This window comes from Heloderma suspectum, chromosome 6 (genome assembly GCF_057233095.1).
Source record: "Heloderma suspectum isolate Gila_16-S chromosome 6, 16-S_ref, whole genome shotgun sequence".
Lineage (NCBI taxonomy): Eukaryota > Metazoa > Chordata > Lepidosauria > Squamata > Helodermatidae > Heloderma > Heloderma suspectum.
Window position 1 is genome coordinate 124388146 of NC_139463.1, and position 22088 is coordinate 124410233.

General features: G+C 51.8%; 1 protein-coding gene across 1 annotated transcript in view; it reads right to left on the reverse strand.

Moving 5' to 3' along the window:
• Positions 1-171: 171 nt before the first annotated feature.
• Positions 172-22088, reverse strand: part of LOC146343019 (myosin-6) — a 47662-nt gene continuing 25745 nt past the window's right edge. Inside the window, exons 20-40 of the mRNA XM_084806493.1 lie at positions 21935-22071; positions 19963-20089; positions 16389-16517; positions 15910-16152; positions 14467-14643; positions 13661-13806; positions 13124-13214; positions 11951-12340; positions 11182-11308; positions 10751-10869; positions 10433-10629; positions 8856-9039; positions 8542-8707; positions 8269-8393; positions 6302-6610; positions 5881-6084; positions 5273-5398; positions 3874-4149; positions 2140-2235; positions 723-857; positions 172-306 (exon numbers count right to left, since the gene is read on the reverse strand). Of these exons, the coding sequence (XP_084662619.1) occupies positions 286-306; positions 723-857; positions 2140-2235; positions 3874-4149; positions 5273-5398; positions 5881-6084; positions 6302-6610; positions 8269-8393; positions 8542-8707; positions 8856-9039; positions 10433-10629; positions 10751-10869; positions 11182-11308; positions 11951-12340; positions 13124-13214; positions 13661-13806; positions 14467-14643; positions 15910-16152; positions 16389-16517; positions 19963-20089; positions 21935-22071 (3525 nt within the window). The 3' untranslated portion in view covers positions 172-285. The remainder of the gene's footprint in view (positions 307-722; positions 858-2139; positions 2236-3873; positions 4150-5272; positions 5399-5880; positions 6085-6301; positions 6611-8268; positions 8394-8541; positions 8708-8855; positions 9040-10432; positions 10630-10750; positions 10870-11181; positions 11309-11950; positions 12341-13123; positions 13215-13660; positions 13807-14466; positions 14644-15909; positions 16153-16388; positions 16518-19962; positions 20090-21934; positions 22072-22088) is intronic.

Here is a 22088-nt window from a genome sequence, read left to right on the forward strand (position 1 = left end):
GTGCCTTTAATAGCTTCATGACAGGCAGACATTCAACAGGTGATGGAGGAAATCTATACCTGTTAAATGGCTGCCTTGGGAGAGTGTTAAAGGCACAGGATGACAACCTTGTGCTCTCTGTTCAGCAGGTGGGCAATGGAAGTGCCTGAAGAGAAAGACAAATTGCAAATTACTTTTGCTGTTCCAACTTTTATTAATTACACTCTATTCATGCTACATCATACTGAGAGAAAGGGGCCGGAGGCGAAACACTGCTTCAGCTCAACCCAGGCATTCCAACCCACCTCACTCTTCGTCGTGAAGTTTCTGGAAGAGAGAAGCAGAAAGGGTGAAGGAGAAAAAGGAGGAGAGCAGAAACAAAACAAGGGTGACAGAGAGTCAAATGTGGCGGGGGTGCTCTGATATTACCTTTACTGCCATAAAAACACCCATACATTTTTCTTTCCTGCTGTGAGTTTGGGAGGGTGCAGCGGGGAGAGAAACCAAAACAGTTCTGGAAGTTTCTGGCATGTTGGAGAAAAGCTAGCTCTGGTGGCATTGGCTACTGCCAATGCCTGGCCAACATACCACCCCCCCGCCTGCATTTTGGGGGCAGTGTTTTGGAGAGGGGGGCCTCGTCCGGCCTTCGGTGGGGATCCTCCTCCCGCGATGCTTCTGCAGAGGCCACCTGCTGCTCCGTCTCCCACCCCCGCCCCTTCCCTCCGCCGAGCCACGGCACTCACCTTTCCTCCCACGTCACGGCTCTTGGCCCTCAGCTTGTTGACCTGGGACTCGGCGATGTCGGCCCGTTCCTCGGCTTCATCCAGCTCGTGCTGCACCTTCCGGAACTTGGCCAGGTTGGTGTTGGCCTGCTCCTCCTGGAGAGAGAGCGGAAGCCAACAGTGTTTACTCCAATGTGGCGCTGCTGTCACAACTAGGGATGTCGCGGGCAGATCGCTGCCATGGTCAGAGAGCAAAAAGGGGAGCATCTGCTGATCTACTCATGAGGGAGACCGACCTAAAAACACACATGGGGTTGGGAGTTACAGCAGATCCAGAGTTACAGTGGATCAACTGCCATGGGTCTCCTTGCCCCCTCCTTCCAATGGCCGTCCCTCCAGCTCCCAGAAAATGCCCCCCAGAGAGCCAGGAGACTCTGCTGGACAGGCTTTGCTGTGGGGGGCGGGGAGAGAGGATCCCCAAACATCAGGCGGAGGGACCTTCCACAAGCAGAGCTCTTCCTCTAGTGCAAGGGTGAGCAATCTGCAGGCTGTGCCCCCCCCCCCCGTGAACTGTAGCTTCTATGGACCACCAAAGGGTCAACATTAGCACATTAATTTGCAAACAAGCTACTGTTGAGCCTTTTGGCGCCCAGTAGCTGCTCTAGGCATCATTTTTCAAACATTTCAGGCACAATCCTACGCACGTTTAGACGGACAAAAGTCCTACAATTCCCAGCATTCCCCAGCCAGCCATGCTGGCTGGGGAATGCTGGGAGTTGGAGGACATTTCTCCCCATCTAAACATGCATAGGGCTGTGCCCTTATTTACTTCCAAAGTTGCCCACCCCTCCTCTTGCAGAAGGCAGATCTTGGATCCAACTCGTGGTTAATTTGCCATACTCTGTGATTTCAGCAAAGGATTTGGAAAGATTGCAAAGGGCCTGCAACTGCTAAGCAGCTCAGGTCTGGCCAAGTTTGATCATGTAAAGCCAGCCTCCCCCAATCTCGCACCCTCCAGATGTGTTGGACTACACCTCCCAGCATGGCTTGGAGATTCTGGAAGTTGTAATCCAACACATCTGGAGGGTGCCAGACTGGGGGAGGCTGGCTTAGGGTCTTGCAAAGTTTGCTCACAGGACTTGAAATCAGAGCTACCGGTTGCTTGGGTTTAGCAAAGCGTTACCTTGCAAAGCAGTTAAAGCTTCACAAGGCCAGCTTGCAAGGCCAAAATGGAAGCAATCTGATCTATTGAAGCTTGTCCTGCAAAGCATGAGATGACCTAAGCAGTCTAGCAGTTCAGGTTCAGCAAAGCGTATCATAATTCACAAAGGAGTAGAGGCCATGTAAGGGGCTGAAATTAGACCTAGCAGCTTGACCCTCTTCAGTATTTGTTTCTGAGGAGGACAGCGGAAAATTGGGGCAGAAAGTTGGAACTCACAGCTTCTTCTGCCTGTCTCTTATAGGCTTTGACCTTCAGCTGTAGCTTGTCCACCAAATCTTGGAGTCTCAGCAAGTTTTTCTTATCCTCCTCAGTCTGCAGATGGGGAAAAATGGGAGGAAAACAAAGGGGGAAAGCATCACGTTGCAGCTCCTCATCCTCTTCTATGAAGTTGACACCAAACTGTGGTTTGTTGTGATGTCTAAACTAACACCATCCCCCAAAACATAGTTTGTGGGTGGCCACTAAACCGGGATCTGAAACCAAGGCTTGAAATTGGTTTGCAAAATGCAATTTGGGCAAACAGCGCATTGCCGCAGCACTGACAAACTAAGGTTTGGGACGCTGCTCCGCCCTCATTGGGATAAGATCCAGGGCATCTCGGGGAAAACTGCACCAACCATGGTTTGCCTGTATGCCTGGAAAATAGATCATGGTTTGGAGTGTAAACGACAGTCAGCACAAACTAGGATATGGAATTACGTTTGAAACAACCCCAAGTGTAACTTTCTACAGCTAATTTATTTTTACCATGCGCATGTCTGTAGGGATTCTCCTGCGTGACTCCAGTGTGCATGCAGCTTGCAGAGCATCCGAGTCCGGGTTTCGCTCAGCGTTTTCAGTTACAAATACAGTTGGATGTATGTGTTCCCCAACTATCACGCTGTAAAAGGGATTCACCCACAAGCGTTCCGTTTTCAAAAGCAATGTTTGGCAACGGGAGCAGCTGTGGCTTAGTGGTAGGCCCCATGCTTTGCATTCAGAAGGTTCCAGGTTCGACCCTTGGCATCTCCAGGGAAGGCAGAAAGAATTCCTGCCTGAAACCCCGGATAGCTGCGGCCAGTCTGTCTGTGTTGACAGTACTGGGCTAGACGGACCAAGGGTTTGACTAGGTATAAGGCAGCCTCCTATCTTCCTAATGCATGAGATTAAAAATATTCCGAACTTTTGCATTCTGAAATTCGGCCAAGTTTGGATTTTGTGTGAAACATTCTTCCTGCTCTTTTGAGAGTCCAGTGAAGCGACGGGTGCTGCTGCGTTTGGCTGACGATGCAGTCTGAAAGTCCATGGCGCAGCTGTTTTGCTGAAGCTAAGCAGGTTCGGGTCTGGCCAGGGTTTGGATCAGAAACTGCCTGGAAAACTCAGGTCCTCTGCCTTGACTTCCATGATGGAAGAAAGCCAGAATGTTAATGTAGCAACTAAACAAGCCAGGCCCAGTTTGCTGACCCGCCACTCCTCTCCTATGACCACGGTATCTTCTGCGCTGGGGCTCGTCGCCACATTTCCTTATACATCAGGGGTGCAGAACCTCTTTCAGCCGAATTCCATTTCAGAGAAGCTCTTGGGGGCTGCATTGCAGTGGTGGGCCGGGCTGAGGCAAAAGGGGCAGGGCCACCATAAGAAAAATACCGGCATCTTTGAGCTCCAAGCTCTTCCTGCCAGGAACTCAGCCTTGGAGAGGCATTTCAACCTTTTAGAATGGGGAAAAACCTACACCAATGCTGGGAAACCAACTACTGGTCAGGGGAAATGGGGCAGGCCTGGAGGAATGGGGCACGGCCACCTGGGGAACCCCAGAGGCCTGGAGTGGGGCCCCAAGTGAACTGTATTTTGCCCGCGGGCCTGAGGTTCAACACCCTTGCTATACTTGCACAAAGGCACATTTTTAAGCAACAAGCGTAACCCCACAACGTTCGAGGCCCTACCAGGAGGATGGCTCATAAGCCGGCATACCTGGTAGGTGAGCTCCTTGATGCGCCGCTCACACTTGCGCATGCCCTTGACGCTCTCCGCGTTGTGCTTCTGCTCCGACTCCAGCTCGTTCTCCAGCTCTCGCACCCGGGCCTCCAGCTTCTGCAGCTGCTTCTTGCCCCCCTTCAGGGCCAGCTGCTCGGCCTCGTCCAGCCGCAGCTGCAGGTCCTTGATGGTCTGCTCCATGTTCTTCTTCATCCTCTCCAGGTGCGCGCTGGTGTCCTGCTCTTTCTTCAGCTCCTCCGCCATCATGGCTGCCTGCCCCGTTTCGGAGGCAACAGAGAAACGCAGGCCAGGGTTCAGGGAGAGAGAGAGAATAGTTTCAGTTTGGCAAAACCACCGTGTGCTTCATCTCCTGTTCCTTTCTCTGAGAGAGGAGGAGAAGGCAGCAAGAGTGTGCTCTCCTCTTTAAACAGGTGAATTTATCCCAAACTCACATTCCTGCTCTGAATGTTGCCAAGGCGGTCTGTTCTTCACACCCAGCACACCACCCTCTGAGAGAGGGCGGCTGTTTCCTCTCACTTCATCAAAGGGAAGGAGAATTCTAGAACGCACACACGGTACGTGACTGTGCTCCTGCTTGTGGAGGACAAAAACGTCCTGCTCCACAACCACTCGTTTCACTAGCAGGGGCCACTTTGAGCAGTGGCAGGGGGGTCGTGCCCCATAAGCAGCCTGCCAGTCAATCCAGTTGCCCCTTCCAAGCACAACCCCCCTTTCTCATGGTGCCACCTGAAGCAGATAGAAGGATGTGAGGAAGAGACACAGGTGTTTGTGTGTGAGAGAGACAGACAGACAGAGAACAAAGGGTTCCACCCTCACTGCTTTTATCTGGGACATATGTCTTTCTCTTGGATCTAGAGCAGAAATGTAATGGCCACAAATTCAAAATGTTTCAAAACGATCAGATTTTAAATCCAACTTTTTGAGGTCCAACATTTTCAAATTCTGCTTGCAAAATCTGTCGTTGAGGCGCACTTTTTAAGAAACTCACAAGTATTTGGGGTGCCAAAATAAGAAAACCTTCTTCAGCATGGCACCCTCCAGATGGGTTGCACTACAACACCCATCATCCACAGCCAGCACATTCTTTTTACGCCTTCTCCCCAACTCCCTAAAAAAGCCCTCTACATCCAACAGCATCCATGCCTGGAAATGTTAGAGGTAGGGAGAGAACCACCAATGGGGGGAATATAAATTTGTACGGTGAGTCAGGAAAACCTGCTTGAGCGTGGCTTCCCATGAACCCATTTCACAGCCCTGCTTCCCTGGACCATTCCAGAAAGAAGAGGGGGACAGCGTCTGCGAGGCCAGGCAGGGACAAGATGGAACTATGCCTGAGGGGCCACAGTTACTGTCCCATGATTTCCTTTTCACTCACGTCGGTGATGGCTTTCTTGGCCTTCTCCTCAGCGTTCCTGCACTCTTGCACAGCTTCCTCCACCTCTGTCTGCAGCTGGGATAGGTCAGTATCCATCTTCTTCTTCTGGTTGATGAGGCTGGTGTTCTGTGGAGAGGTAGGAGTCAGAATGGCCATGAATCAAGGTGCCAACAGGGAGCATCAGGAGACGTCGTAGCCGCAGAGGAGTTAACAGCATGTGGTGGGTTCAAAAATCACCTCAGCAACTGACTCACAGGATGGCCTCAGGCAGGCCGCCATTCTGCCCATTGGCAATAAGGGGGCAATAACCTCGTTGTGTTTTTAATTGTGTTTTGGTGGGTCTGTCCTTAAAGTTACGTTTTTATCAGAGATTTTGTTTTTAATCTGAATTTTATTCTATTAGCTGCCTTGGGCGTCATTTTGGTGAAAAGTAGGACAGAAATAAGGAAAGAAGAAAACTGGCCTCCTTCACAAGACTGTTGTAACAGCTATTCACTAAACTTTAGAGCATGTGAAGTGCTGTGTGTGATATAACAACAGCACACAAATCTGAACAAAAGTGGCATAAAAGGAGGATCGCTGGAGTGCTGGCAAGAGTCCCTCCTCACCTGGGAGTGCAGGAGCTGGACCCGCTCGCTCGCCTCGATCAACTCCTGTTCAGCCAGTTTCCGGCCACGCTCCGTCTGCTCCACCACACTGCGCAGCTCCTCGAGCTCGGCCTGTAGCAGAGCATTCCGCCTTTCCACAATGGCGATGTTCTCCTTCAGGTCCTCATTGGCATGCAGGGCGTCATCCAACTGGATCTGGCTGTCCTGGGCGACCAAAAACATGAAGGCCCTAGAACAGATGTCTTTCGACCGGTAAGCAAACTGCTCACAGCAAAGGTCTTTCACCTCCATTTTCTGAGGGAACTGTAGCCTTCCTCACAAGTGCCTCCCCACCAAGTCCAGACAGTTGTGGAAACCTCCACCCTCTGCCCCTTGAACTGTGGTCCACTGAGACAGGGGCAAAGGCCTCACGCCTCATTACCTTGAGGTGGGCGTGCGCGATCTTGAGGTGTTTCTGGGCCTCAGCTGCCACCCGATTAGCTTGGCTGAGCTGGATCTCCATCTCATTGAGATCGCCCTCCATCTTCTTCTTGACCCTCAGGGCCTCGTTGCGGCTACGGGTCTCGGCATCCAGGGAAGCCTGAAGTGACTCCACCATCCTCAATTGGTTCCGCTTGGCCTGCTCCATCTCCTCATCCTTCTCGGCCAGCTTGCGCTCAATGTCAGCTTTGATCTGGTTGAACTCCAGTTGTGCCCGGAGGATTTTGCCTTCCTCATGCTCCAGAGAGGCCTGTAGAGTCAGGGAATTATTAGCAGAGGGAAAGAACAATTTGATGACTAATGAGGGGAGGAAGGGGAGAGAGGCAGGAAGATGGAAGGAGACAGACAAGAGGGCATAATGATGTCAAGACTGAGGATGTTTCTCACCTCAAACTCTACCAGCTAAGTTTGCTTAGCTTCTAATGGACCAAGGGTACTGTTTCCACAGTAACCCTTTTTTTCTGGAATTGCCATCCTTATCACAGTGTTGCATTCCAGTGCAATTTCTTCTCATGTGTTTTTTAAGGGCTATTGTGCCTTTGATTAAACATTGTCTGTTTGCAGATTCTGCTGATTTTATTGCTTCTTGTTGCGTTTGGCTGGGGATTAGTGATGCGTTGTCCCTTGTCAGCTTCTGTGGCCCTTATGGATATCAGGGAGGGGTTATAATTACCGCTTTCTTTCTGTTGTTATTTCTTTTCTTTTATAGTGAAATACCACTATTTCACTATAAAATAAAATAATCCAAGGAAACCAGTGATTATAGCCCCTACACAGGAAACAGAAGCTGACTAAATCATCACTAATCCCCCAGCCATGCTGAAGAGGAAGAAGTAAAATGGGCAGAACCTGAAAGGAGGAAGAGTTTAATTAACATTGCAAGGGACCTTTGCTCTATGAGACTTACTTCTTTGTAAACATTATAGATGTGTCTTGGCTATGGGGAATGGCACTACTTGATAATATAGCAGTATATTAAGTGTTTGTGTAGAACCTCCAATTTAATTCCGCTTCCAGGTAATAGTGAAAAAAGAATATAAGAAGAACTGTGCTGGATCAGACCAAAGGCCCATCTAGTCCAGCATTCTTTTCACACAGTGGCATGTGAGAAGCCCACAGCAGGACATGAATGCAATAGCAACCTCCCGGCTGTGATACCAGAGCGTATAAATAGCCATCATGACCAGTAGCCATTGATGCAAAGCCATGTCATGGCAGTGCTATAGAGCTCTAGTGTGCAAGCAGTCTATGACAGGCAGAAGTTGAACACTTGAAACTGCAACCGGGGAAAGCTTTGCCAGTTGCATTTCTGCCTGCCAGTCAGTCTGTTAAAAAAAAGGCGGGGCTTGGGGAACAAATGAGGATCAGGAGGGAAAAGGAAATGAAAGAATGGGAAATAGACAGGAGCCTAACAGCAAATCCATGTGATGTATTTTCTGTCCTTTGTGGGGTTGGCTGAGTGGGGGCTGTTTAATGGCTTCTTCCCCCATACAGGAATCTGAGGGACTGGAACTAGAAGCTGGAATTTTTAGGCAAGACTGGCCTCGTATATTTCAGCACCTGAGGCTCAAATGTCAAACGGTGAGGCTGGCAGTAAAACAGCAACTGAGCCCCCATTTGCTACCCTCCAACAACCCCCCTCATGCTGCCTCAGGGAGGAGCTGGCTTTCGAGCCAGGAATCTCTAGTGAAGAATTTTATTTATTTTTACTTTTTAAAGACATTTCTATACCACCTTTCTGTAAAAAACAATTAAAGCGGTTCGCCCCAAAATTAAAAAACCAAAAATCACAAACAAACGAAGACATAGGGGGAAAAAGGTCTTAATTGCTGGGCTTTCTCATTGCGAGGAAGCGGTGGCAATTCTGCCGATGGTGACTCTGTAGCCCAGAAGCGAAGAGGAGGTCACCTCAGCCTCTTCCAGAGCGGCCTGTAACTCCATTTTCTCGGCCTCCAGCTGCTTCCGCGCCTTCTCCAGCTCATGCGAGTTTTTGGCCCCCTCGCTCAACTGTTCGGTGAGGTCAGATATCTCCTCTGTGCAGAGGGAGGAAGCAGGAGATGGGGCTAAGACTCAACACAGTGCGTTCAGGGGCGGGATGGGCCCCCTGGCTACTGGGGCCAGGAAGCAAGAGGCTTCGCTGGGGGCCCCCACCCCCGGTGCCGGCGTCCCGCCTCGACTCACCTTGCAGGTTCTTGTTCTCCCTCCTCAAGGCTTCCAGGTGCTCCAGCGACTCCTCGTAGGCGTTCTTCAGCTTGAAGAGCTCGGTGCTGAGCGAACGCGACTCCTTCTGCGATCCCTCCAGCTCCACCTGGGACTCTTCATACTTCTGCTTCCACTCGGAGAGGGTCTGAGGCAGCGGAGGAAAAAGGGGGCCGGGAAATTAATTTGAGCTGAAGAACATTTCCTCCTTCCCTCCTCTCTTTCCCAGCAGCCTCTGCTGCTTTTTTTTTTTAACTTTGTGCCCATTTTCCTTTCTCCCCAACTGAGTCCTTCACCTTGTCGAAGTTCCTCTGCTTCTTGTCCAGGGCGGCGGCGGCCGCATTTGAGCGCTCCACGTCCACCATGAGGTCTTCAATCTCATTCTGCAGCCGGTGCTTGGTCTTCTCCAGCGAGGAGCACTTGGCGTTCACGGCCTCCACCGCCTCCTCGGCGTCCTGCAGCCGCTGCGCCAGCTTCTTCCTGACACACGAGAGGCAAAAGCGAGCCAGTCACCATGGGGCGGGGAGACTGCTTCTTTTGTCAGCCTACGGCAGGGGTGTAGAACCACTTTCAGCCCAGGGGCCGCATTCCATTGCGGAAAAGTTCTCGGGGGCCGCATTCCAGGGATGGGCGGGGCTGAAGGCAAAAGGGGGTGGAGGCAAAAGCAAAAGGGGCAGGGCCCCCAAATACCGGCATAGCGTCACTTCAGGGTCTTCCTGCCTTTGGAGAGGCATTTCAACCTTTTAGAATGGGGGAAAAAACTGCACAAAAGTTGTGGAAAGGGATGGGGCATGGGGAAGGGGGTTTGGGGAACCCTGGCAGGGTGCCTTCTGGGGAACCCTGGCAGGCCAGATCAGGACCCCCAAAGGGCCAGATTTGGCCCTTGGCATGAGGTTCTGCATCGCTGGTCTACGGAGAAGGAAACTCTCCTGTCTTTGCCTGGATGAAGGGTGGCAGCAGAGCAGCTGGCTTGCAAATGAGCATGGGGTCAGCCGGGGTGTGTGGGCAGGGGAAGGACCTCTGGCCGTCTGAATGATGCCTGGGCTCTCTGTGTTCCCCCTCCCCTGCTCTTTTAGCCTCACGGGCCTCAGAGAAGCGGCTCCCCTCCCCAGTGACAAAATTCAATCCACCCCCCAGCTCACATTCTCCTACACACCTACCTTGGTGCCTTGTTAGTGGGGATTTCTCCTCCAACCAACAAGCTTTTTGCTCGTCTTATACACTGCCATTTTAAAATATAACCCGAGCCAAAAGCTTCGCCGTTAGAGGAACCACCTGTGAAGAGTGATGTCCATGGGGCTTGGAGGGGCAGGGGGGAGAAGGCTGGGGAAGGACATTCAAAAAGGAAGCTGGGGGACCAGGAGCCAGACAGGCGGGTGGTGTGTGTGTGTGTGTGTGTGTGTGTGTGTGTGTGAGGAAGAAGAGCGGGAAGTATCAAAGCCACATCAGGCCCCCAAATGGGGACTTCAGGGCTGTCAGGGGCGCAGATGCCAACTTTGAACGCTGGTGAAAGGAAGGAATCACAAGAAAATCACACTCTCCACTATAAATGTATTTGATTTATACCTTGCTTTTCCACCAAAATAATGGCGCTCACAGCAGCTTTAGGAGACATCCAAACCCATGATAGGCCAGAGGAGGTCATGTGACAAACTTGGCCTTCTATAAGAACTGTCAGGCCAGGCTTGATTCTTTGGCCCGAGCCACTCAGAAGAGGCAACTGCCTGCTGTTCCGTACCTTGACTTGTCTAGCTTGGCCTCGTTCCTCAAGCCTAGATACACCACTCCAATGGCCCTTTGGCATGCCTGTCGGTGTACCAGCTCCAGTGAAAGGTCAGGGCTCGGGCCCTCAGCTCCAGGCCTCCTCACTTACTTGGCCTCCTCCAGTTCCTCTGTCCTCTGGATGGCGTCAGTCTCGTACTTGGTCCTCCACTGGGCCACCTCAGAGTTGGCCTTGGAGAGGAGGCGCTGGAGCTCTGCTTTGGCCTCCGTCTCTTCCTCGTACTGCTCCCTCAGCAGGTCGCAGTCATGGCGAGATGACTGGAGCGCATGTGCCAAGGCGTTCTTGGCCTGAGCAAAGGAGGGGTGTGCATAAATGTAGCTGATTTCCCCTCAGCCCTCTCCTTCGGGGCCTCTTTCACTTGATTCTCCCAACCCTGACCCGCCACCCCCAAATGAATTATTACTTTACCTTAGCCTCCTCTTCTAATTGCCTCTTCAGATCCTCCATTTGTTGCGTGTATGACTGTTTCCCTCGAGTGAGCTGAGAAATGAGAGACTCTTTCTCTTCTAGCTGACGGGTGAGTTCTCCTGAGGGCAGGGAAGAGGAAAAATTCAATTCCACAAGCTAAGGCAGTCGTCCCCCAACCTGATGCCCTCCAGGTGTTTTGGACTACAACTACCATCAGCTCCAGCCAGTATGGCCAATGGTCAGGAATAATGGGAGTTGAAGTCCAAAACACCTAGAGGGCACCAGTTTGGGGAAGGCTGAGCTAAGGGTAATAATAAGTGCTCTGTCCCCCTTCTAGTGTTGACCTTGGGAACAGCTCTAGGAAAGAGGACGTAAGCGAACGGGAAGAGGAAGTAAGTGAACGGGAAGAAGGGCAAAATGATGGACGGTACCATTTTCCGTCTGGAGCTTGGCCCGCTGTGTGTTGGTGTCGTTGAGGGTCCGCTGGGTCTCCTCAAGCTTGGCCCGGTAATCCGCGGACTGGTCCTCTATGGTGCGGCACATCTTCTCCAAATTCACCTGCCGGCAGAAAGTGGAAGAGAAGGAAGGATAAAAAAAGCCAAGAAGGCTCCAGATGCCTGCAAGGCAGCGGCCCGAGGAAGCCCGATCCGTGCTTCGAGCAAAAGTGCCTCCTGGTCTCCTCTGCTGTCCTTTCGGTCCTAACGAGGCGCCTCGTGGCCCTCGGTTAGAAGGAACAGGGCAAATGCGTCTTCCGCCCCCGGAACAAGGTGGAGTTTGTTTTGTTACGTTGTTTTGTTTGCTTGCACAAGTTACCTGGCCAGTGGATTCTGAGTGCACCCTGAGGTTGTGCACCCCTCCACCACTTGCTGGGTGCACTGAGCGCTCCTGGTTCTGGAGTCCTCAAGCCAGGCCAAGAGAAGACCCGCTATAGGATGCCTCTTGGCTCAGCTTGGACTCTGCATGGTATTGTCCTAACATAGCCTTCCCCAATCTACCACCCTCCAGACGTGTTGGACTACATCCCAGCTGGGAGCTGTAGTCCAACATGTCTGGAGGGCGCCATGTAAGGGAAGGCTGCTGGAATACCTTCCAGCTTCCACCTCCAGGTGGAACGGCCTCAACGTGAGAGGGCACCAATGCATGAACGCATATGTCCCCGCCCCCTCAGTGAGCCCCTCTTCCTCCCCACCCATGGGGCACCTTGGCTTTCAGCAGCTGCTCCATGTTGGAGGCGACGTCGTCCAGCTCCAGCTTCAGCTCGCTCTTCTCCTTCTCCAGCTTCTGCTTCACACGCTGCAGGTTGTCGATCTGCTCGCCCAGCTCGGCCGCCGAGTCAGCATGCTTCTTGCGGAGCGTGGCCGCCGTGGCCTCGTGGTGGAGCGTCGCCTCCTCCAGGTCACGCCGCATCTTCTGGAACTCAGCCTCCCGCTTCTTGTTCAGCTCGACCTGCACCGAGGTGGCGCCACCTGCCTCCTCCAGCCGCTCGCTGATCTCCTCCAGCTCCCGCGACAGCTCGGAGCGCTGCTTCTCCACCTTGGCCCGGGACGTGCGCTCGGCCTCCAGCTCCTCTTCCAGCTCCTCGATCCGGGCCTGCAGCACAGGAAAAGAAGGCAGTTCCCTCAGTCTGGCCAGCATATGGATTGTTCTAGATCTCTGCAACTGGACAGGGTGGGGGGCTATTGGCTCTGCCTTTGGTACCTTTCAGCTCTATGACGGAAGTTCTTGAGAACCTTTGACAACACCAGCACATGTCCTGCTGGCCCATTGTTGGCAGGACTTTGGTGCTACTAGAAGTATGTTTAGGGCCGGCGTCAAAGGTAGGCCTGGTCAGGCACCTGCCGAGGGCCCACACCCAGCAGGGGCCCATGGAAAGAGCTCCCTGGACTTGCTTCTCTTCACTGTTGCAACCTGCTTGTTCCCCTGCCTCTCGCTCTGGCCCAGACAGCAAGTGGTGAGAAGGAGAGCAGGATTTGCTGCGGCCTCCTGGCTCCCTGGCTGTCAAGCCAGCAAGTGGTAGCAACGATGAGAGAGAGGAGAAGCAAGAGCAGCTGGTGACCATGGCGGTGGGAGGGTGGGCCCACTGAGGGAGGGGGCCCACTGGGGGTATCTTGCCCAAGGGCCCTCCAAAACCTGGAGCTGGCACAGGCTATCTTAGGCAGCTCCTTTACGGAGCAGCAGCACTCGCTTGGCGGTTTGAAAGCGGACGCTCTAGAGTGAGGGGAATTCCCAGGGCAGGGAAACTCTACAGCACGGACTGTTCCAGAGCGGAGATCCCAGGGCTGGAAAAAGAGCAAAGGCCAGTCTGGGGCCGAGGGCGCTCCCACCCGCCAGTGCCCTGGGCAGGGCCATTCTGGAGGGGCACCCTGCACCGACCTGCAGCTCCTTCAGCTTCTTCTGCAGCTGGGAGGCCAGGGCCTGCTCATCCTCGATCTTGCTGCTCTGCTGGTTGATGTCAAACTCCTTCCTGCAAGGGGAATTTCGGGAAGTAAACACCCCCGCCACAGCCTCTCCCTCTGGTCGGCAGCATTTCCCCCTTGCTCACCGGGCTGCCGCCCGCAAGGCTCTGTGCTCAAGAAGGCAGCAACCACAGGGCCCAAACCCTCCTGGCAGCCCCAGCACAGACCCTTCCTAGATCCCATCGCCAGGCAGCTGTTCAAGAAGCAGCAGAAGGAAAGGATGAGAGAGCAAGGAAGAGAGCAGCTGCAGAAAGAGAGGAACCGGTGGCTGAGGCCCCTCCATTGGCTTGCCGGGCTGAGCTGCAGCTTGCCCCTTCCTCCCCGTACCACATCAGCCTACAGACCTCAGTCCTCTTGCCCCTCATCCTGTCTGATTCTTTCCATGCTGGCCCTCCACCCCAGCCTGTAACTGGGGCACCCACAAGGCATGCTGAGGAGAGGGGCCCTTCCCTACTTTTTCAGTTTCTCCTCCAGCTGTTGCTTGTCGTTCTCCAGGTCCATGATGTTCTCCTGCGTCAGCTTCAAGTCTCCCTCCAGCTTCCTCTTGGCCCGTTCCAGATCCATCCGGATCTTTCTCTCCTGTTCCAGGGAGCCTTCTAACTGTTTTGGAAGGAACAGAAGAGGAAAAGAAGGGGGTGGTTAACAAATGATTGCGGAATTCATCACTACGCACCCAGAAAGTCTATTTAGTAGCCAGCACTTTGGCTGGAGACCAGGGATGTCAGGGGCATGGCCCCGCCCACTAACATCATCCGGCCTGTGGAGGTCTCAGTGGGGGGGGAGGGGCGGTGATCCAGCCTCTCACCCGATTCCATGTCCCCATCCCTGGTCTACTAGATTTTGATAGCTCAGTGGCGGACAAAAATACAGCCAGGTCTCACAAGTGTTAGACCCAGCCTTTCCCAACCTTGGGTCCCCAGAGGTTGTTGGACTACAAACCACATCACCCCTGGCCACGGGTGGTATGGTTGGAAATGATGGGAGTTGTAGTCCCACAACATCAGGGGGTGAGTGGGAACCAAGATTGGGAAAGGATGAGCTAGATGGACCAAGGCTCTAACTCGGTATAATGGGCCACTTCGTAGTTTTATCTTCCTAAGAACGTAAGAAGAGCCCTGCTGGATCAGACCAAGCGTCCATCTGGTCCAGCATTCTCTTCACACAGTGGCCAACCAGCTGTCGACCAGGAACACACATGCAGGGCATGAGAGCAACTGCACCCTCCCGCCCATGTTCCCCAGCCTGGGTTTATTGACTCACGTCATCTGCCTGCTGTTCCAGCTTCAGTTTGGCTTTAGAGAGCGTGTTGACTTTGTCTTCCTCAACTTGGAGGTCGTCCAAAGCCTGCTGATGGGCCTCTTGCAGGGATTTCTTCTCCTTGGTAAGCTTGGCAATGATCTCATCCAGGCCGGCCATTTCCTCCGTGAGGTTCTTCACCTGAGGGAAGACCAAATCCCAAGATGTGAGAAGCTGTGGGAAGGAATGGCCCTGAACATACCCAGGAGAGAACTCTTAATGCAGCCTTCCCCAACCTGGGGCCCTCCAGATGTGTTGTACTACAAGTCCCAGCATCCCCCAGGATGGAGGCCCAGGTTGGGGAAGGCTGGTCTTACCTTGACATTAATCTGTCACACTGTGGCGATGCACAACCCAACAGAGCACCACGGGTTTTGAGAAGGCAAAGATGGAAAGAGGAATACTTGACAGAGGAATACTGTGGTTGTCCAGTCCAACCCAGCCTTACCCAACCAGCCCAATTTGGCTTCTGCATTTTTCTCCATCTTCTACTGACTCAGTGACACACTCGATCCAAAACAAGCTCAAAGATCTTTCTGCTCGACATCTGATGCCAAATACACCATCCAAAGCCAGCTTACTTTGGCAAAACACAAGTCTACCCAAATACAATCCAATTTGACGGAACACAACAACAACAACAACAATTCATCTCAACCAAATTAATCCATTTTGAAAATGCTCTACTAAGACTTATATTGCAATGCTGTATGCGTCCACCCAGATGCAAGCGTCACTGAGTTCAGTGGGACTCACCCCCAGGCAAGGGAGTAGAAGACTGGACCATAAGGGACTTCAGGAGATTCAACCCAGCTTGTCCAATCTGCCAATATTCCACCTAGCAAATCCTTGGTTCCTGAGCCACCCCAAGACTCAGCTCCTCTTCCAGATTCTTGCCGTAATTCCACCCATCTTTTAACCCACATGGGGCGGCCTGTGGATGGCCTCAGGCCACTGTCTTTACAGCCCACCAAGGCCCGAGGTGCCCTGCCCACTTTTCCACACTGCCCCCCAGCTGATCAGCTGGTCAAAGTGCTGTTTCTCCACTGCTGTTAGCCCCACTCACCACTCATGCGGCCCGGCCCTCAGGGGGTTCCGTAGGGGCCAATGCAGCCCCTGACTCTAAAAAGGTTGCCTGCCCCTGTTTTAACACCAGGGGAGGCTGGTGGCTCTGATGTCCGTGGGGCGGCGAATCCGCTCCAGGTTTCAGTCAGAATTCTAAAGGAGCGATCCAAGGTGCAGCCATTTTGTGAGAGTGCCCATGACACTCTCTCAAAATTCCACATGTGCCCACTGGTGGTTGGGGCTTAAGACGGTTGGGGCTTAAGAGTCTAAGCCAGTAGCCGCCACATTTAACACGTCACAGCTTGTCTTCCCAAGGCATCCTGCCCCCTGCCCTGTACTCACCTTGTTCTCCGTGGCGTGCTTCTCTTTCTCCACCTTGGCCAGGGTCAGCTCCAGGTCGTCGATGTCCTTCTTCAGCTCGGAGCACTCGTCCTCCAGCTTGCGCTTCTTGGCTGTCAGCTCGGCGTTCATCTCCTCCTCGTCCTCCATCCGTTCGGTCAGCTCCTTCACCTTGGCCTCCAGCTGGATCTTGTTCTTGATCAGCTGGTCGCAGCGTTCTTCAGCGTCGTTCAGGTTGTCTTGCTCCTGGAGGGTTAAGGAGAGAAGAAAAGAGAGGCGACTCTCAGCAATCCACAATCTGGATGCGTCCAGATCCCCTGGGTGGGAGTGATGGGAGATGTAGTCCCGACTCATCTGGACGCCACCATGTTGGGGAAGGATGGGCTACTTATTGCCAGGCCAGGGGACCATTTATGTGGGCATTTGGATGGCGCGGAGGCAGGGGAGAAGGCGTAACTATGTGGTGGTACAAGCACACTCACGGCCTGGACTTGCAGCTGCAGGTCATTCTTTTCCTGCAGGAGGGACACCATCTTCTCCTCCAGCTCCTTCCGCCGTGTCTCCGATTTCTCCAGAGCTTCTTTCAGCCTCCCAAATTCCTCCTTCATGGTCTGCGGAGAACAGAAAACAAGACTGTCAAACTCAACCAGTTCGGCCATCGCTGCTTCAAAGGAGGAGGCAATGGTCAGTTTATATTGTCAGCAGATTCAAGTGGCCAAGCTGTTCCTGGACTTTTCCAGTTCAGGTTACAGGTATGGGGGTTGCATATCTGAACATTTTCCCCAAGACAAAGGAAAAAAAACACTGTTTGTAGAAAACCAGCACCTCTGGGCAAGGGGTTTAACCTAGGCTTCTCACCACTACACAATTTTTGTTTGTGCAGGGAGTTTATTGCACTTTTTGTGTGTGTGCACCTGATTGGGTAATGACCCTTGGAGGGGGTTGTCTTCCCTGTAGGGATGGAGGAGAATTTCATTTGGTTCGTATTTTTAAACAGACCAACCTAATTCACATTTTTCGCATCAGAGTTATTTGGGTTGCACACTTGTACACTTCTCTAAATTCTGGGATTCAGTTCTTGGCTCAGAAACGGCATTTAAAATGCATATCAGGAAAGACTGCATACAAAAATATGTACATTAGGGAAACTTGTGTAGAAAAATGCATATATTAGAGAAGATTTGCGTACAAAAGGCACATATTGGGGGAAATGATGTGCAAAAATAAATGCACATTTTCATGCGTGTGATTTTTAATTGCAGGCTGATATGGAAATTGGACAGAACAAACTTCTGTTTGAATACATGCAAAACTGATAACGGACCGAAAATAGAATTGTCTATCTCTAACTCCGTTGAGCCAACCAGAGGTATTGCTGCGTAGACATCTCTTGCAACACACCTACTTTCTGCTTGTAGCAGCATTTGGGGCAAGACTGCATGGGTTGATTTCTATGCATGTGTGTGTGTGTGTGTGTGTGTGTGTTGTGTGTGTCTTGTGTTGTGTGTGATGGTGTGACCCCAGCTGCGGGATTCATTGTGCATTTCTGTGGCATTGGATTGTTTGATACGAAGCTTTCAGGTCTGATGCCTGATTAAAGAAATCTTAGCTGATTAATCATATGAGCTTTAATCAATTCAATCTGCATAAATCTGCAAGTGAACAACACAATGGTTTGTGTGTGTGGGGGAAGTATTGTTTTTTGTTTGCCCCGTCTTAAAAGATGCCTTCTCTCCTTTGTTGCTTCTTCAAAGACTGTGCCAACTTTCTGCATTTTTTTGTAAGTACCAGTAATAAAAGCACTAAATAATATTTTTTGAAGACTGCTGTCATTTTAAATCAGGGGCACCATTTTAGTTGCTAACAAAGCAATCCTATAATAAACTTACCTGGGGAGTGATCCCAATTGAACTCAATAGGGTTTACTTCTGAGTAGACATGCATAGGATTGCACCTCTAAAGGGTTTTAATGGATTCTTTTAACCCAGCCTCCCTCACCAACCTCGTGCCCTCCAGATGTATTGGACTACAACTCCCATAATCCCCCAGCCGGCTTGGTCACCAGGAGTGGGGAGGCTGATGTAACCTCAACCAAATCAATCTGGCAGGTTTAAAAATAGAAACACCTCTGTGATCAAGGAAACTGATTATCTGGATCCATTCCAGACTGGATTCAGGCCCAGGTTTGGGACAGAATCGGTCGCTCTGATGGATGACCTTCTTTGGGAGGGGGCAGGGTGTGTATGGTGATGCTACCGCTTCTTGATCTCTTGGGGGCTTTTGGTGCTGTTGACCATGGCATCCTCCTGGACCGTCTCTGTGAGTTGGGAATTGGAGGCACCATCTTACAGGGGCTTGGCTCTCACTTGTGGGGTGGTGCCAGAGAACAGCACTGGGCGACTGGGCCTCACCACCTTGGCAGTTGAACTGTGGAGTTGAACCACAGGGCACTAGTTTGTCCCCAGTGAGACTTAATATCTGTATGAAACCATTGGGAGCGGTCCTGAGGAGACTGAGGGCAAGGTGCCACCAGTATGCTGATGACACCCAGCTCTATTTCTCTCTGACATCTGCATCCGGAGCGGCCGCGCATGTTCTGAACCAGCGGCTGGAGACAGTTATGGCTTGGATGAGGGTGAATAAACTGAAGCTGAATCCCGCTACAACAGAGACCCTATGGGTTGGCGGTTCCCAGGTCTGGGAATTGGGGCATTTGCCTGTTCTGGATGGGGTTGCACTCCTTCTGAAGTAGCAGATAGGTAGTTTGAGGGTGCTCCTGGATCCATCTTTGCCACTGAGGCCCAGGTGACCTCAGTGGCCCAGGGCGCTCATTACCAAGTTCGGTTGGTGCGCCAACTGCACCTGTCCCTGGATGGGGACAGCCTAGCCACAGTGCTCCATGCACTGGTAACCTCATGATTAGACTACTGTAATGCGCTCTGTGTGGGGCTGCCCTTGTACCTGGCTTGGAAGCTGCAGCTAGTGCAGAATGCAGCAGTTCGGATGCTCAGTGGAGCACCAAGAGATACACATATCAAACCTCTGTTAAGAAAGAACTGCGCTGGCTGCCTATTAGCTACTGAGCCATGTTCAAAGTTGTCTTCAGGCGCAATCCTATGGCCCCTAGAGAGTGGCTAGATGGCCATAGGATTGTTTGGTTTTGGGGAACTGAACTTGGAGCCCACACTCGGAGCTCTCCCTGCCCCTGCCACCTCGTAGGCAGCACGGATCATCCCTGGGCTCTGTGCTCAGAAGAGCAGTGTGGTGCAGGGCAAAAGGGAGCGTTCCAGGGAGCAGGGAGTGTGGAAGTGCCAGTACAATGCTTCTGGCCTCCCTGTGCCCGCTCCAAAGTCCTTCCATGTTCCGCCCGCCCTGCATTGGATAGGCGGTCGCCTCCAAGTTCGGAGGTGGCCAACTATCCCAATAGGATTGCTCCCTTATTGTCATACAAAGCCCTAAACAACTTGGGACTAGGATACCTAGCAGACTGCCTTCCCCTATATATATCCAGCTGACCATTTAGATCTTCAGAGGAAGATTTACTTGGTTGTTCTGCAGCCAACAGAATGTTGCCATGTAGTATCTTGAAGGTGGGCCTTCTTGGTGGCAGCTCCCTTGGTGGCAGCTCCCTCCTTCTTGGTGGCAGCTTGGTGACAGCTTCTGGAAAAACCTCCCCCAGGCAGTTTGGGAGGCAGAACATATGGTACGTGTGGCACGTTTCAAACGCTGGTGAAAGCGCACTTGTTCACCCAGGCCTTCTGTGGCTTGTAAATAATCGCAGTTGATTGTATGTTACTCCATTTTACTGTTTTTTCTATTGCTTCTATATTGTTAGTGTCATTTTTAAATTGTTTTTCAAAGTGTAATTTAAATTAGTTTCTTCTGTTGTAGTTGAAATTGTTTTAAATAGTGCTTTAATATTGTATTTAAATGTGATTTTTAATATTTGTATGTGAACCACTTGGAGATTTTTAATAATAAGGGGCATATGAAGATGAATAATAAATAAATAATGTCTGGATCCATTCTCAATTTCTCCCTTTCACCTGCCCTCACCTGCATCTCCTTCTCCGTCTCTGCGCTCTTCAGCAGGGGTTTGATCTTGAAGAACAGCTTCATCCACGGCCAGTTCTTCACCCCCATGAAAGCACGGATGTTCCACTGGATCACGAGCAGTGCATCCCTGGAGAAATAGAGAGGAAGAAAATGGCTGTGTAACCCTTGAGAAAACATGGCCCCACTGCACTCCACTCCGTTCCTTCCACATCACTTTGTACTATGTTTGCTTAGAGAGCAGCAACTGTTTGGTCTCTACTGAGAACACAGAAGTGAGCATTGCAAAGAGGCTGTAAAACAGTCTTCCTCAACCTGGTGCCTTCCAGATGTGTTGGACTGCAACTCCCATCATCCCATACAACATGCAAGCATTACAGAAGGCCATGCTGGCTGGGAGGATGGGAGCTGCGATCCCACACATCTGCTGGAAGAGGCTGCTGGAAAAGAACCACACCAAAACAAATGTTCTTCAAATACACAACTGTATTTCGCAATTCATCCATTCAGGCATCTAATATATATTTAGGCTCTAAAGAGCAACCCTCAAGGCAGCTGAGAACAATTCAAGTATTCTTACAATGAAACCCAGAGAGCCTGAAAACAAGCCAGTGAAACAAATCCAACCACAGGCAAGATTTAAAATGCAGCCGGAGTTTGGTGGAATGAAAACGCCTGAACAGGCAATATATCATTCCAGGCTCCCCCTCTTCCCTGAATGGTGAAAAGTCGCAAGAGCAGCGCTAAGACTCCCGATGGATCAGACCAAGTGTTCCTCTAGTCCGGCATCCTGTTTGGCCACAGTGGCCACCTGGATGACCCCAAGGGAAGCCCACAGACAGGTCAAGAAAGCAGCCCTTGTCCTGGCCTTCTCCTTGCCCATAGATACTGGCCTTTCATGGCACATCACCTCTGCCGGGTTTACAGTGCAGTCTTGTACATGTCACCTCAGGGGTGAGCCCCGTTGAGTTCAATGGGACTTTGTGTATAGAACTGCAGCGTTAAGTTTCCTTTACATCGGGGGTGGGCAACACGTGGACCAAGGGCTTCATCCGGCCTGCCATGGCCATCTGTGCACCCCCCACATAGTCCCTGCTGCTGCCACCCCCCAAAATCCCGGCAATTGTGCCGGGGACACAAGGTGCATGGGGAGCGTGCGCCTTGTTTCCCAGGAGAATCGGATCTCCAACAGCCCACCGAACAGCTGAAGACTCCCCTGGCATGCTCTGCTGCTTTGCAGAATGGGGCTTCGGACAGCCTGATAATCAGCCTGCAGCTTTTGGGGGGGGGTGATGTAGCCCCCCCAAACTCCAGAAGTTGCCCACCCCTGCTTTAGATGAAAAAGGGCAACAGATCAGTGAGCCGACATTAGATCCCCAGAAAGAGAGAGAGAGAGAGAGAGAGGCCCCGGCACCCCGAAGCTGGTGCCCTCCAGGTGTTTTGGACTACAACCCTTGGAGTTCCTTGGAGGAAAAAAGGCGGGATATAAATGTAATAAATAAAATAAATAAAATAAAATAAAACCCTCATAACCCCTGACAGCTGACCAGTTGGCTGGGGCTGATAGGAGTTGTAGTCCAAAACATCTGGAGGGCACCAGATTGGGAAGGGTACTGTATCCCAAGGTGCTTCATTTCAGCCAACTTGTTTCTCTCTTTCCTCCTCTTCCAAATTGCCAACTGCTGATTCTCTTTCTCTCTCTCTCTCTCTCTCTCTCTCTCTCTCTCTCTCTCTCACACACACACACACACCATACACAGATGCCTGCCCCCTCCCCTCAGCTGCAGAGAGGTCATCTTTCCCAAACTCCAGGGATCTCATTCAAAAACACAGAGAGATCTCCAGCCATCAGGAGGCCATCTCCTACTACACAGTAGCTCTGAGGTTTGGAGCTATTAACCAGCAATCTGCCCAACAAAGGAACCACTCAAAGCAACTCTCCCCTCCCACTCTGCAGTCTGCTCCAGGGACTCACCTGCGCTCTAGAATCTTCTTAAACTCGATGCGCATGAGCTGGCCCCGTGCCTGTGCCTGGATGCGAGTGATAATGCGGGAAAGGCGCTCATCGCGCATCTCCTCCAGCTGGCCCAGCAGCCCTGCCTTGAAAAACACCTGTCGGGAGAGGAAAA